Source organism: Heliconius melpomene, chromosome 10 (genome assembly GCF_056956725.1).
Source record: "Heliconius melpomene rosina isolate 202511_hmr_F chromosome 10, ASM5695672v1, whole genome shotgun sequence".
NCBI lineage: Eukaryota > Metazoa > Arthropoda > Insecta > Lepidoptera > Nymphalidae > Heliconius > Heliconius melpomene.
The window spans coordinates 2,358,962-2,375,962 of record NC_140398.1 but is presented as its reverse complement, the minus strand read 5'-3'; the positions used below and the strand labels follow the sequence as shown (position 1 = coordinate 2,375,962).

The 17,001-nt window shown below is 42.9% G+C and overlaps 1 protein-coding gene across 14 annotated transcripts in view; it reads left to right on the top strand.

Annotated features, from left to right (window-relative positions):
• cyst (rho guanine nucleotide exchange factor 18 cysts) overlaps positions 1-17,001 on the top strand; it is a 54,579-nt gene that overhangs the window by 26,352 nt on the left and 11,226 nt on the right. For 10 of the 14 annotated variants that reach the window (XM_085192081.1, XM_085192071.1, XM_085192077.1 and 7 more), the window contains 4 exons: positions 9-35; positions 1,096-1,209; positions 1,471-1,580; positions 1,840-2,005. In XM_085192081.1, coding sequence (XP_085048207.1) covers positions 9-35; positions 1,096-1,209; positions 1,471-1,580; positions 1,840-2,005 — 417 coding nt within the window. The remainder of the gene's footprint in view (positions 1-8; positions 36-1,095; positions 1,210-1,470; positions 1,581-1,839; positions 2,006-17,001) is intronic. The other 4 variants (XM_085192072.1, XM_085192082.1, XM_085192076.1 and 1 more) reach the window with 1 other exon arrangement.

Sequence of the window (17,001 nt, the reverse complement as noted above, 5' to 3'; positions counted from 1 at the left end):
TATCTTAGATGAAACTCCATGGTGGCATATCGAAGGTGATTCAAAACAAAAAAAACAAAGAGAAAAACATTTTTGCATGAAAGCATGTGTGTTTTATGTTTACTGTATTTACTAAATCCAAGATTCGATTTTAAATTAAAGGTCACGCATTTATTTAAAACTTTATAACTTTTGTTTAACTTAGTCACACCGTAAAAAATGTGACTAACTTACAATTGTTGGGATAACTTTTGAATATGTCATTTAAAAGTTATCCCAACAATTGCAAGTTAGTCACATTTTTTATTTGGCGAAATGAATTGTGCTCAACTGGCACGCTCCAAACGCCATATATTAAGAATTCAATTCAATTCACATTTTTTATTCGTGTTCTTATCTATTCCTTTTTTTGTCTAAATAGTAATAAATTAATTAATATTAATAAATTAATTTATATATAAGTAAGTCTACCGTTTATTACAAATATTTGTCATGGCGCAGTGGGACGTCTTACTTGAAACACGATGGTTGGTCGCCACTCGGTAAATTATTCATAATACTTAAATTATTTTTGGTGTACAAAGCACGGCATTGAGACCCACCATTCAATCTGCAGTGTCTTTAAAATTGGGCGGTGCGTTCAGAACGTACCTTACTGTGCGCTAAGAAGCGTGAAGTAATTAAAAAAATCTATGTATTTCTAAATGTTTTAAATATATATATTTCTTGTTTGTCTTTGAAAATATCTGTTGCATGATTTCAATATAATTATTCTTTTTTCTGTTTTTAATGTTACTCTTCTTCAAAAACAAAGTTTCGGTTTAAAATTTATCAATATTCTTAGTTGTATATATTTTATTTAGAAATAACAAACGTGGGCGGCGACTGACTGTAAACAGGACTGGGTTCGTTTCCTACTAGGGAAATGATTTGTTTTCATTTGCCTGCTCTGGTTAGATAACTAGCTATAAAGTGCGGCGTTAAATTCCGATATTAAATTCGGCCAAAAATACCAGAATACAATTTAAAAGATATATTTGATTTGATCGATTTCAAGGATATCATGTAACTTTGAACTATATACGTATAATAATTTTGTAATTTACGTATTTATAGAGGCTTTAAGAGCCAAGGACAGAGAGCACGCTCAACTGTTAGAAGAGAAAATGGTGTTACACATGAAAATGGTCGGACATACTGGAACATCTACACTTGATGTGCCTAATACAGGTTAATATTATAATAATTTTAACTATGTGTCTCTTAAAGAAAGACATTTTATATTAGAAAAAACCTCTATATATTTTTTTCTTAAATTATGGAAACCAAAGAAAAATAGTTTTTAGTGTTTTTTTTTAACTTATATGCTAATTTTGATTTTCGAAAATGTGTATAGAAATCGACTTATCAAGTTATTCTCGCCTGGTACGAAATTACAACACAGGCGATGTGTCATAGCTACATAATTTAATGACTTTTTTTGTATTACAGGCATAACATCGACGTTTCCGGGCGGGTTGGCGTTTCCCGAGTATGTGAGGTTGGCAGCGCCGTCGCCCGACACTCACGCCTTATGGCAGGAGGTTTGCAGGGTTGTTAAGGTAAGTTTTTTCTTTTCTTCTGACTCACTCCGTAGCAACCTAACGTCAAGCCACTACGTTTCTTACTTTATATTAAATGACATTGCGTGTTATGCGGGGGAGCTCAGCCCAGCGCTAACTCTACCAGGGCTAGAAAATGAAAATAATTCATTCCTCCGAATAAAAATCTAAATTTCAACCGTCGCGTTTATAGTGATTCGATGGCCTCATATATACTTTTCATAGTTTTAATATAATATTTGTTGATAATTTACCCCAGGACGCCCTAGAAGCGTCTAGCGCGGGCTGGTCGCAGTTCGCGGGTGGCGGTGCGCTGGGGCGCAGCACCAGCTCGGCGGGGGAGCGCCACTCCGCGCACTACCAGAGCCCCGCGCTTCCGCGACGAGCTGACACCTTTGCGGGGTTCGACGCTGACCAGCATAGAGGTACATTTAGAGAGATCTTACTTCCTACTAATTTTGTAAATGTGAAACTGTGATTCTATATGCAATCATTACAGTTATTTTACAAAGAATATTATAAATCCTTACCCAAATCAATAATTTACCATTTAAGGCTGTTTCTGAATGAGTAAATTGAATTATTCATTGACATTATAGCGGTTGAGATGTGATACCACTATTTAATATGATCTTATTTATTTTACACTAAATGAGTAAAATTAAAAATCCAAATTTTGTGGAGAAATTGTCCAAATTTATTTAACTCACAGATGCGTGAAGAGAAAATAATCACAGAAGGAAATAAAGAAATTTAAATAAATACCAATAGAAAATACAAGCTAAACTAGCACGTAATAGCAAGAAGTTAAGGTTGAGAATTGAATGCAAGTTAAGAGAGCAATGGATACACAAGTGAATGTCGCAAGCGATTCTAGCCGACTCTTTAAACGTGGCGATGCTGGCTAGCAGCCTACGGCACGCATAACAAAAAACTCGGAACAGGTTTGAGTTGTTCCAATGCGCTGCGTGCGGATGATTCTAGTAAATGTAATAATATTAATTTAGAATAAGTAATGTTCCCTACAGTACTCCCCCCCAGAGACCTGGTTAAGGGCGATAGTAGTCTGGAAACTTGACTCTTCTTCCGCTTCTTGTCCGCCTCTCAAGTGTCTGCTCCACGTCAGATTGAGAGATAGCCTTTGGTGCTGTTATTATCCTCTTTGATGCAGGAACGGCCTCTCGTGTAACATATGCGGGCTTGATCCTGTCCACACTAACGTTATTAGGCTTACCACATATGTCTATTTTGAAATATTTAGGAGTCCTCTTGAGAACCTTGTATGGGCCTGCATAAGGTGGTTCCAGTGGTTTGCGGACGTGGTCCTGCCGTAAAAAAACATGTGTTGTCTCTGCAAGGTCAGCTGGCATATAAAAAGGACCTGTCCTATGCCATGACGTGGGCTTCGGTGAGAGTCGTGCCATACCAGCACGAAGACGAGTGACCAGATTTGTGATATCTGCAGCCCTGTAGTCTTCTGAGGGTGCCAGAAATTGCCCTGGAAGTCGAAGGGGCTCCCCGTAGACCAGCTCAGCCGCTGAAGCCTGAATGTCATCCTTCCAAGCGCTACGGATGCCCAGCAGCACTAAGGGAAGTGCTTCCGTCCAGGTCGAAGAGGGATGGCACATGATAGCTGCCTTCAGCTGCCGATGGAGTCTCTCGATCAAGCCGTTGGAAGCTGGATGATACGAAGTAGTCGTAAAGTGATGTGCACCAACCATGGCTGATAGTGCCTTGAAGAGATGCGACTCGAATTGCCGACCCCTATCGGTTGTAATTCGAAGAGGGCAACCAAATCTTGCTATCCAACCAGAGAGAAGAGCGGCAGCACAGGAATCAGCTGTGATGTCCTTAAGTGGGAATGCCTCAGGCCATCGTGTGAAACGGTCGATGACAGTAAGACAATATCTGAAATCAGACGAAATAGTTAAAGGTCCGACGATGTCGAGGTGGATGTGTGCAAACCTCGATGTAGGAGTTGGAATTGAGGATAAGGGAGCAAGGGTATGACGATGAACTTTGTTCTTTTGACAAAGTATACACTCTCATGTCCACTCTCTACAGTCTTTGCGAATCCCTGGCCATACGAATCTCTGTGTAACCAGCCGCACTGTAGCTGTCCTACCAGGATGGCTCAAGCTGTGTAAAGTTTCAAAAACTTGTCGGCGAAACTTCTCAGTAATGAACGGGCGCGGAGAAGACATTGATACGTCACAGTATAACTTCTGGTTACAGTCTGGCAAATCTACCTTAGCCAGTTTTAACGATGAGCCTTTTTGAAGCAGACCTAGCAGTTCAGGATCAGTATCTTGAGCAAGTGCTAGAGCCTGGTAATCAATAGATCGACTCACCTCTTCCAGTCGTGACAGAGTATCAGCCACTACGTTCAAACGTCCTGGTAAGTATTGAATAATAGTTGTGAACTGAGAAATATAATCAAAGTACCGATATTGGCGCGGTGAGCATTTCTCCCTGTTAATGTTGAATGCATATGTGAGAGGTTTATGATCCGTGTGAATCACGAAGTTTCGAGCCTCAACCATGTGTCGAAAATATTTAATGGCTTCATAAATGGCTAACAGCTCTCTGTCGTAAGGACTATACTTCTTCTGCGCAGATGTTAATTTTTTAGAAAAGAAACCAAGAGGTTGCCATAAGTTATTGACACGTTGTTGAAGAACTGCTCCAATTCCGACATCAGAAGCATCAGTGGCAATAGCTAGCTCTGCAGAAGGATCTGGGTGAGCCAGTAATGTGGCTTGAGATAAACAAGTCTTACATTTTTGAAAGGCTTCCATCATCTCCGGTGTCATAGTGATCGGCTTAGCTCTTTTCATCTTAGGTCCTAGAAGCGCAGCATCTAATGGTGCTTGGATATTTGCGGCGTCGGGAATAAAACGCCGATAAAAATTGAACATACCGAGGAAACGTCGTAATTCCCTAGCAGTTTTCGGCACATTGCACTCCTCTATGCTCTTTACTTCTTCTTCCTGGCATTAATCCCGGCTATTACCGGGGTCTGCCTTCCTACTTAACCTACTCCACTTTGCACGATCTTTTGCGTCCTCGGTGGTTAGACCATTGGCTCTCATGTCCTGCATCACGACATCCAACCAGCGCTTCCTTGGGCGTCCGGGAGGTCGCGCCCCAGGAACTTGTATAGCAAGGCACTTGCGTCCGACATAGTTCTTAGGCCGGCGCGTAACGTGGCCAAACCATCTCAAGAGACGCTCTTGGAGCTTATCCGCTACGTCACGGACCCCAAGACTACCTCGAATGAATGTGTTGCGTATGCGGTCAGACCGCGTTACGTCGCACATCCACCTCAGCATCTTCATTTCCGTGACGTGAAGCTCCTGAGTGTGCCGAGATAGTGCTGGCCAACATTCGCTGCCGTATAAAAGAACCGGTCGGACGATGCTCTTGTATATCAGCCCCTTGAGCTTGGGCGGTATTCTGCGGTCGCAGACCACACCAGTGACCTCCCGCCATTTGGCCCAGGCAGCGCTTATCCGGCCATGGACATCGTGGTCGATGCCTCCAGACTCGTGCATAACGGATCCAAGGTACCTGAACTTCTCCGACTTAACGGCTGGCTCAGGACCTATAAGGATGATGCTCGAGTCCCGGCTCCCGCAGGCCATGTACTCTGTCTTCGACACATTTAGTTTAAGACCGCCGTTCTCAAGCGTACCCTTCCAGAGGATCACTTTACGCTCCAGCGTCAGTCGGTTCTCGGCAATGAGTGCTATGTCGTCGGCATACATCATCAGCCATGGAGGCTGGTCCTGGATGTGAGCCGAGACAGTATCGAGCACTACATTAAATAAGAACGGACTAAGAGCCGAGCCCTGGTGAACCCCCACTGTAATCGGGAAGGGTCTAGTGTCGCCAACAGCAGTCCTAATCATAGAAGCGGAATCGTGGTACATGCCCCTGATAATCTCAATATAGGCCTCAGGGATCCCTTTGGATCGCAATGCCCACCAGATACACTGACGAGGCACACAGTCAAAGGCCTTCTGCAGATCTAAAAAGGCCACGTGCAGAGCTCTCCTTTTTTCCCTGTATGCCTCCATCAAAGTTCTGAGGGCGAAAATGGCGTCCATGGTGCCCGATCCTGGCTGAAATCCATATTGAGACTCAGAGACAGTACACTCTCGGCGGAGCCTGAGGTCGATCATGCGCTCGAAGAGCTTCATGGTATGACTCATAAGCTTAATGCCTCTATAACTACCACAATCTTGAACACTGCCCCTTCCCTTGTAAATAGGGGTAATAAAGCTAAGCCGCCACTGATGCGGCATCTTACCAGTGTTCAAGATATGGTTAAAAAGGTCAGTAAGCATGAGCACACCAAGAGAGCCCAACGATTTCCACGCTTCGATCGGGATGTCGTCAGGTCCCACCGCTTTTCCGTTCTTCATGCGTCGAAGGCAATTACGTGTTTCGTCAAGGGTTATTGGGGCAATAAGTCCGAGGTTAGGCGGTGGGTCGTGATGAAGACTGCATGGGTGCTGAGTATTCAGCAACTCCTGGAAGTAGCTTCTCCACCTCTCCTTCACAGAGTCATGATTACAGAGCAGCGTGCCCTGGGAGTCTCTGACGCAAAGACATTTTGCGATATCTTGCGTCACTTTATCCCGGGAACGTGCCAGTTTGTAAATGAGCTTCTGCCCCTCCACAGTTTCAAGTTTATCATACAATGGTGACAAACTCTCACTGCGGGCTCTGGCTACAGTTCTTTTACTGGCACGTTTAGCTACTGTGTACTCCAGTCTGTCTTCAGGAGAGTTGGATTCCTGCCACTTCTTAAAGGCAGCCTTCTTTTCACGAGTCACCTCCTGGACCTCGTCATTCCACCACCATGTCTCCTTGTCGATGACACGTCCTCCCCTAGAAACGCCAAGAACTCTCCTGCCTGCCGCAATGATTGCCGACTGAGCCCGATCCCAAGCATCCTGAGCAGTCTCGGTGTTAGTCGAAAGATTATGACTTTTCACCTCTGCCAGGAAGTCGGTCTGCATCGGTCCATTCAGCAACCACCACTTGATCCGAGGCCTACGTTTCTCGGCTACTTTCTTCTTCGGAGTGACGTTAAAGTCCATGACAAGAAGACGATGTTGGGCCGTTAGGCTTTCGCCTGGAATGACCTTACAGTTAGTTACCCTGCCCATATGACACCGTCTGGTCAATAAGTAGTCTATTTGAGTTGAGTGGGACCCGCACTTATACGTGATAAGGTGCTGAGAATTCTTTTGGAAGAACGTATTCACGACGGCCAGATCAGACGCAATACAGGTTCTCAGAATGTTTTCTCCCTCTGCATTGCGAAGACCGTGCCCAAAACCCCCGTGAACACGTTCATACGGCTCAGCAGCCCTACCGACGTGCCCGTTCAAGTCCCCCCCAACTAAGACCACTTCGGTACACGGCACAGCAAGTAGCACCCCTTCATACTGCTCCCAGAATGTCTCCTTTTCGGCCGCGCTACATCCCGCCTGGGGAGCATAGGCACTGATTAAGTTTGTGATAACGCCCTCAATCAGTACCCTCACCCGCATCAAGCGGTCGGAGCGACGGTCAACTTCAAGGAGCCCATTCTGAAGCTCTTCAGAAAGCACTACCGCTACACCGTTTCTACCCGAAGGTGACCCAGTGTATATAAGCCGGTAACCCTGTCCGATGTTACGGGACTTATTGCCCTTCCAGCGTGTTTCCTGGAGGAAGGCACACTGGACCCGACGTCTCATGAGTACATCTGCGAGTTCCCTGCATCGTCCGGTCAGAGAGCCAATATTCCACGTTGCAAAGCGGAGTTTCCTTCTGGGTACTAGCGTCTTTAGCCGTGCCCGTACATGGCACGGTAGCCCTTGCCCACTTGTCGCAGGTGTAGGGCGATGTGCCTGCGCGTCGTTTTGCGGCGACGCCCTAGCCGTACCCAGTCTTTTGTTTCTTTTTCGGTCCATTTAAGTGGCGGTTGGCGGTTTTTAAATGGAGCGACTGCCGTCTGACCTCCAAAACCCCTTTGTGGGGAAAAACCGAGGGGAGAGGAAAATAGAAGGGGTAGGATAGGTAAAAGGAGGGAGCTAAGGAAAAGAGGAGGGGAAGGGGGGGAGTTAGGACACCATTCTTACGGACTGGATGAGGATGTAAGAGTGGCGGCTCGAGGATCCGGGGTCGCGTACCCGTATGCCCACAAACAAATATCGGACAGATATTAGTCAGGACATCCTCTGGATTCTCCTCTATGCTCTTTACGTTCGTCTCTAAAGGTTGAGTCCCAGAATCTGACACTAGGTAACCAAGAAATTTTACCTGTCGCTGCCCGAAGACACACTTGGATGTGTTTATCAAAACACCATACTCTTTGAGCCTGGTGAAGAGTAGTCTGATGTGGCGCTGATGTTGTTCTTCAGAACTGGAAAATACCAAAATGTCGTCTAAGTAACCAAAACAAAAGTCATCAAAATCACGTAGCACTTCGTCCATGAACCTCTGAAAGGTTTGTGCTGCATTGCGCAGTCCGAAGGTCATGTACGGGAACTCGAAAAGTCCAAAAGGAGTTGTAATGGCTGTTTTGTGGATATCATTGACGTGTACTGGTATTTGATTGTACGCCTTGACTAGATCGATAGTTGAAAATACTGTACAACCAGAGAGTTGGTAGGAAAAATCCTGGATATGGCGTATCGGATACCTGTCAGGTACTGTGCGAGCATTGAGTGCCCTATAATCACCACATGGTCTCCATCCGTCGTCCTTCTTCTTAACTAAGTGCAGAGCGGACGACCACGAACTGTTAGAGGAGCGGGCAGTTCCCTGTGACAGCATATCGTCAAATTCTTTTTTGGCTGCTTTCAGTCTAACTGGGTCTAAACGACGAGGTCTACTGGTAACCGGTGGTCCGGGAACGGTTTTGATGTAATGCACGGTATTATGCTTAGGTAAGGAAGACGTACCTGATGGTCTCGTTACCTCTGGAAACTCATGAAGCAGCTGATGGTATTTTGATTCTCCCGAAATGGCTTTGACTGACGCAAGGTCATCGGAGATATTTTCTTTTATTGCTTGCACTGACAGAGTGGTATTTCCATCGACGAGTCGCTGACATCTGCAATCTACAAGAAGATTGTAAAATATCAAAAAATCTACGCCGATAATGGGCTTTGAAACATCAGCGATGGTAAATTTCCAGGTGAAAGTACGCTTTAGTCCTAGGTCTAAGTGTAACAATGTAGGACCGTAAGTATGAATGACTGTACCGTTCGCCGCCATGAGTTCATACTTTGTCTTGGTACAGGGCGCCTTGGTAGCCAACCGTGGAAAAACGCAGAGATCCGAGCCAGTATCAATGAGGAAAAGCATTTTTGAAATACGGTCGGTAATGAAAAGACGGCCTGTAGGTAAAGGGCAGACGTTGGCCGCTACTTCCGGCTGCCCAGAGAGTTTTCCGACTCTCCGTAATTACATGGCTGCACACATTTTTTAGCATTTGAACCAAATTTAAATTGGTACCAACACTTTTGCCGGGTAGTCGACTTCCTGCGATGTCTGGAATGGCTCCGGGAACGCTCTTTAAATTTTGATGAGACCGAGTTGTGACGTACCTGGGTCGAGAGTTCCGATACCTGCTTGGTCAGGAGTTGGATCTGCTTGGCCATTTCTTCCAACATGGAGGATGCAGGGGGTGTGGCCATCGCAGATGTGCTTGCGACCTGTGGTGATGAGGGTGCTATCTCATGCACCTTGTCTGCCAGGTCAGCTAATTTTTCGATAGGCAGATCAGGCTGTGAAGCTATAACCGTTTGAATGTTTTGTGGTAACCTACTCGACCATAATGTTTTTAAAAAATCCTTGGGGACAGATGAACCCGCAAGATCTTGCATGTATCGCAGAAACTGTGATGGCTTGCGATCACCTAGCTGCTCGTGCCTCAGCAACTGCATCACTTTCTTTTCTTGAGACGCAGACAATCTTTTAATCAGTTGCGTTTTAAGAGTGATGTATTTATCCGTCTCGGGAGGAGAAATGATAATATCCTTCACCTCGACAGCAAATTGATTATCTAACTGAGCGGCAACGTAATAAAATTTTGTAGTATCACTTGTTATATTAGATAAAGCAAACTGACCTTCAATTTGTGAAAACCAAAGGGCTGGTTCTTCCGGCCAGAATGGTGGAATACGCACGCCAATTCTGCACACGTTGGATGTAGTCGCGTCCTCCATCTTGTATCAGAGGTCACTTGCCAAGGTCGTTAAAATGGCCTCCTGCCGTTTTAAATCTTCTTGCCAGCAGTAAACGTAGGTATTTATTGTAGTGCTCACCAATTTAGGGGTCACCAATATAGCGGTTGAGATGTGATACCACTATTTAATATGATCTTATTTATTTTACACTAAATGAGTAAAATTAAAAATCCAAATTTTGTGGAGAAATTGTCCAAATTTATTTAACTCACAGATGCGTGAAGAGAAAATAATCACAGAAGGAAATAAAGAAATTTAAATAAATACCAATAGAAAATACAAGCTAAACTAGCACGTAATAGCAAGAAGTTAAGGTTGAGAATTGAGTGCAAGCTAAGAGAGCAATGGATACACAAGTGAATGTCGCAAGCGATTCTAGCCGACTCTTTAAACGTGGCGATGCTGGCTAGCAGCCTACGGCACGCATAACAAAAAACTCGGAACAGGTTTGAGTTGTTCCAATGCGCTGCGTGCGGATGATTCTAGTAAATGTAATAATATTAATTTAGAATAAGTAATGTTCCCTACAACATCAACACATTTCACTGTCAGTCAATTCTGTTTATTTAATGAATAATCATTGTACGAGCAAGCGCGTACATGTAGCGCTTAGCTTGCATTTTATATGACCTAAATTACTCAATACCAATATTTTAATTATAATACGTCAGTTCATCGCTTTCGGTCATTAAGAGTACCGCGCGTGGCTCAATACATTTTTGCATTTAATTCATTATATTTTTAGATGCATTAATATTATATATTTATCATAGAAAACTGTTTTATTTATAAACACTCGTACGGCATCCCGTACATATTGGTCCTTCGAGCCTATAGAAAAACGGAACCCTTGTACATCCGCGTGTGTGCGGTTCCGTGTACCGGTGTACCTGTAGAGACACAGTGCATTAACTATAAGTGACTTTCGTGTACTACGTGTACTGTTCGATCAAGAAGAATAGTGAGTAGTATTCGACCCTTGCTGTGACATTAAGAGTTCCAGTGAGAATCGCCTGAACACCAAGGATTCAGGCGCAGATTTCAAGTAAGATCTGTCCATTTATTTTATATTATTTCTCTCAACGATGTCGTCGGTGGCTGATATTTTGGCTAATCAAAAACAGCTGGCATCGGCCATAGAAAACGTATACACAAATTTTAAGAAAGACGGCGCAAGTAGAAGGACTCCCGAGTACATAAAAAAGAGGTTGGACCTTCTAGAAAGCTATTGGTTCGAGTATGAGACTAACTTTACGAGACTATCGAATAAGGAGTTAGAGATTCACACTCGTGATGCTATTGCTAAGGATCTGGAGAGGATGAAAGAGAGGTATGATATTATTAAGATTCATATCCAGAGCTGTGATATTACAACTGGAGAGAAACCACAATCTCCCCTCGGTAAACCTCCCACGTTCCCACTGAAAACACAAGAGTCTAATCCACAACCGGGCAGCAGTAGGGCTGCTCTACAACACTCCCATACGGATAGCAAAACCGTGGACATGCTGAGAAAGCAACAAAGCAATTTCAAGGCCTTCCATCGGACAGTGGAAGGTATGACTTTAGATTTAATAAGCGAGAGATGGGAGTTAGAAGATCTGCTTCGCACGATTCAGTCCCGCTGGTCCGTTATCGACACCCTGCACTGGGAGCTAGATGGCGAGCTGAACGGATCGAACGAGGAGTACGAGAGTACATTCTTAGCGTATGAAAATAAGTACCAGGCCGTCAAAAAGGCCATTAATAAAAAGATATGGTCCGTAGCCCATATTGTAAAATCCACCCCTCAGTTGGAAATTCCTACGTTTAGCGGAAGCTATAATAACTGGGTTTCATTCAAGGACTTGTTCAGTGAGAGTATCCATAAAAATAATGCCATGTCTGACGCACAGAAGATGCAGTATCTCAAGTCCAAAGTAAGAGGAGAAGCTGAGAGACTCATCCAACATTTAAATATAACAGCAGATAATTATATAGTTTGCTGGGAGATATTAAATCAAAGATACAATAACAAAAGACTTATTTTTCAATCATATTTAAACACGCTCATGAGCATGCCTATAATGCAACAACAGTCAGTCGCTCAAATTAAAAAAATGCATGACACAACACAAGAATGTCTCAATGCAATAAAAAATTTAGGGGTAGACATTAGTTCCTGGGACCCTATAATTGTATATTTATTGACTCAAAAATTAGATACCGCATCTTATACAGATTATATGCAAACGGTAAATAACCCGCGCGAATTGCCATCCCTAAAAGAATTTTTGCAGTATTTAGAAGCTAAATTTATTTCATTAGAGTCGTCGCATAGGAAACAAGACAGCGCTATGCACAAAAATATCGTCAGTAATAAAAATCAATATCCTAGTAGTCAGCTTAACAAATCGTATTATCATAAAACGTCCTTAAATAATAGTAAAGTAATTTCACCAGTTCTCAATAATAAAAGTAATATCATGTCAATATATAGGTGTTCATTGTGTCGCAATAATGATCACGGAATCTATTACTGTCAGAAATTTCTAGAGATGCTACCTAGCGATAGGCTAAAAACTGCAAATAAATTAAATTTATGTATAAGTTGTTTATCAAATCATCAGGGTAAGCAATGTAAGTCAAATAAAGCTTGTCGCGAGTGCAATAAGGCACATAATCGACTTCTACATGAAGCATTTATGCAATCGCAATACACGCGCGCATCGACGGAAGTCGGTCATAGCGGTGAGGGCACGGGCGTGCGCGGGGGCAACTCTGCTTATACAAGGGAAAATGCCAGCGCAGAAAAACAACTTCCACGCAACTCACACGTGTCAGTTCAGGAGGATCCAAACGAGATCCTACTCCCTACTACAATGTTAAAGGTGCAAGCCGCTAATGGTTCTTTCTGTATCTTGCGGGCACTGCTAGACCAGGGCTCACAAACTAGTATTATTACAGAGCACGCAGCACAGACCCTGAAAATCCCGCGGCAACGGTGTAAGGGGGGTTATTTCAGGTGTCGGCGATAAGGAAAGCAATAGTAAGGGTATGGTCACACTACATTGTTCATCTTTAGTAAGCGATTTTTCCTTTGAAACCGACGCGCTAATAATGAAACAGCTTTTTAAAAACTTACCTAGTTGTACATTAGAAAAATCGAACTGGTCATACCTGGATCACATTACACTGGCGGACCCGGAGTTCTATAAAAGTCGCCCGGTAGATATTTTATTAGGCGCAGATATATATTCTATTGTTATTATGGATGGAATATGCAGAGTAAATTCGACCTTACCGACCGCTCAACAAACGCAACTTGGTTGGATTTTGAGTGGCAATACAAAAACTTTTCATTGCAATGTAGTTTTACATAACCTCGAAGAAATACCAAAATTTTGGGAAATTGAGGACCTTTCGGAAAAGTCTGACTTATCATTGGAAGACAAAAGGTGTATGGAATTGTACCAGTCAACTACAAAAAGGCGAGATGACGGGCGATACGAAGTCAGGTTGCCACTGAAACCCGAGTACCAGGAAAAATTAGGGAATTCTAAACCAAAAGCAATAGCTCAATTTTATAATTTAGAAAGAAAATTTAAATTAAATAAATCAATTAAAAATGATTATTCGCAATTCATTCAAGAATATTTGTCGCTCGGACATATGACACCCGCGGCTGTTGACCGTAATGCATTCCTTAGATGTTATTTACCTCACCATTGTGTCACCCGAAACGATTCGACGACAACAAAATTACGCGTTGTATTTAATGCATCGAGTAAAACGTCATCAGGCTTAAGTTTAAATGATGTTATGTTGCGGGGACCGAATCTTCAACAAGATTTAATGGATCTTATTCTTAAGTGGCGACAATTTAAATATGCATTTACTGCCGATATTGAAAAGATGTTTAGGCAAATATGGGTTAGTAATAAAGATCAGAATTTGCAAATGATTCTGTGGAGAGATAATCCAAATAAAAAGTTACTTGAATATCACTTAGCTACGATTTCATATGGAACTAAAGCGGCTCCATTCCTTGCAATGATGACGCTTAAACGATTAGCTCACGACGAGAGGCCGAACTTTCAAGATAGTTTAGCGCCTAGCGTACTAGAGGAATCCTTTTACATGGATGACCTCATTCATGGGGCCCACTCGCTTCAAGCTGCCAAACAGCTACAAACAGATATGAATAAATTATTGAAGAAGGGTGGTTTTCACTTAAGAAAATGGAAATCAAACTCGCCTGAGCTACTTAAGCACGTCAACGTACCTATTCAACCACAAGATCTCTTCGACTTCAAGCAAGTGGAGTCAACGAAGACCTTAGGGCTTGGGTGGGACCCGCAGACCGATAACTTCACATTTCAGTCGCAACTACTTACAACATCCAAGCTTACGAAAAGAACGCTTTTATCGGAGATATCTAAGATCTTTGATCCGCTAGGTTGGCTCTCTCCTCTCACTACAAAGCTTAAGATATTGTTTCAAGACGTTTGGAGGGAAGATCTTGCATGGGATCAACTGGTACCACAACACATAGCTGAAGAATGGTACAAAATTAAACAAGATATCGATTCAATAAGCCAGTGTCAAGTACCAAGGTGGCTGCAAAGTCACGAGGGTGATATCATAGAACTGCATGGCTTTTGTGATGCAAGTACTAAAGCTTACAGTTCTGTCGTATTTTGTAAGATAACACGTTATAATAATTCCACAGTAGTTTTAGTGGCAGGGAAAACAAAATTAGTGCCACTAAGTCAAAAATGCTCACTGCCTCGGTTAGAACTGTGTGGCGCAGTATTACTGTCAAAATTAATGGCAAAAATTAGAAAATGCCTCGTCCACTATAATATCACCGTTCATGGTTGGGTGGACTCGATGGTCGTCCTAGGCTGGCTCTACGGCCAGGTCGACAGATGGAAGCCTTTCGTGGCGAACCGTGTGAAACAAATCACAGAGTCGATGCCGGCTACCTCTTGGCGATATGTAGCATCTAAAGAGAACCCAGCTGACTGCGCGAGCCGAGGACTTATGGCCTCTCAACTTCGAGAACATAACTTATGGTGGCATGGACCGGCATGGCTACCAACCTACATACCTGAAAAGGAAAATAAACAAAAATATATTACAAATCAAGACATAAAAACTAATAAGCAAGTTAATGTTTTATTAAGCGGTAGCGAAATTATTAAGCAAATAATTGAAAAGCAAACTTCACTGACTAAAGCTATAAGAATTTTGGCGTGGATATTAAGATTCACTACAAAAAATAAAAAACAAAGTTATTTAAGCATACTAGAGGTAAATAGGGCTAGGAATTTAATTATAAAAAATTGTCAGATTGAAAGCTTTTCACAAGAAATACATAGTCTAAAGATAGGAAAAGCCGTGAGCAGAGATAGCAAAATATTTAGTTTAAATCCTATAATAGATGAAAACGACATCTTACGAGTCGGCGGCAGGCTTAGGCATGCGAACATCGATCCTGAGATGAAGCATCCTGCCATTATACCCTGTAACACGAGATTAGCGGAACTCATTATCGACCAAGCACATGAGCTTACTTACCATGGGGGTGCGCGACTAACAACCGCGATAATTCGGCGCAAATACTGGCTTATCGGTGGCAACAGCGCTACGAAGAAGCGGCTTCGCATGTGCGTTAAGTGTAGGCGGCATAGTCCTGACCTTCAGCAACAGATAATGGGAGATTTGCCCTCGGCGCGCACAAACCCTTCACGCCCATTCTTTCATTGTGGTATTGATTACACTGGGCACGTAAACGTTAAATCTAGCAAAGGCCGTGGTATTAAGACCACGAAGGGATATATAGCAGTGTTTGTGTGTATGGCGACCAAGGCTGTACACTTGGAACTCGTCTCTGACTTATCAACACCTGCTTTCATTGCGGCGTTGCGCAGGATGATAGCCAGAAGAGGCGTTCCGGGTCACATATACAGTGATCAAGGAAAAAATTTCATTGGAGCAAATAACGTATTAAGACAACAGTTGACAGAGCTCCAAGAAAGTCAAGAATTTAAGGTTGAAATTGTAGATATGGGTATCGAATGGCATCATAATTGCCCCTCTTGGCCATCCGCAGGTGGACTGTGGGAGGCTGCAGTTAAGTCTCTGAAACACCATCTGAAAAGAGTTGTCGGCGAACAAAACTTGACGTTCGAAGAGTTCACTACACTGCTCGCTCAATTAGAGGGATGTTTGAACTCGCGCCCGCTCTGCCCCTTAACCGAAGACCCTGATGATTTGAATTTTTTAACTCCCTCACACTTTTTAAGTAGCGGTCCTATTCTAACTTTATATGACACAGAGACAGACCTTAGAACTAGGTGGCATCTCAACCAAAAAATATTGAATGATATATGGAATAGGTGGCGCCTGGAATATTTAACTTCACTTACCGCTCGTAGTAAATGGAGGGAGCCTAAATCTAATATAAAAATAGACGATATTGTCATCATTAAGGAAGACAATCTCCCGCCGGGGAAATGGGCCTTAGGTCGCGTAGTAGAGCTACACCCCGGCAGTGACGGCTACGTAAGAGTCGTGACGCTTAAAACCAAAAACGGGTTCATGAAAAGGCCAGTTATAAAATTATGTAGGCTTCCCGTAAATAACGAACAAAATTCTATTAAATCTGTAACAAAAAATAAAACCGTTAGCCTTGCCTCCGTAGCACTTTCTTTATTATTATTTTTTATAAATATACCACTAGGTCAGTCCTTTTATAATATAAATCCCTTACCAAGTAACAATAGTATTTATTTCGACCATATTAAAGACATGCAAATAATTAGAGACGACTGGCGGTTGGTAGAGTATTACGATACTCAACCGTATTTAGAAGGCATTAAGGCTCTTGGGAAATACATAAAGTACCTGGAGAATATTTGTGAAAAAATACAATCAGGATCACATTGCGACGGCGTCTTATTGCAGCTACGGCATGAGGTGAGCGAACTGCAATACTACACCAACCTGTTAATGACGCACAATGTAAACAATAACGTACGTCACAAGCGCGGACTTATAAATGGTGTCGGATATATTGCAAACAGCTTGTTTGGGGTTTTAGATGACAGTTTCGCCCAAAAATATGAGAGCGACATAGATCTAATAAGAAAAAATCAAAATCACTTAGCTCTGCTATGGAAAAA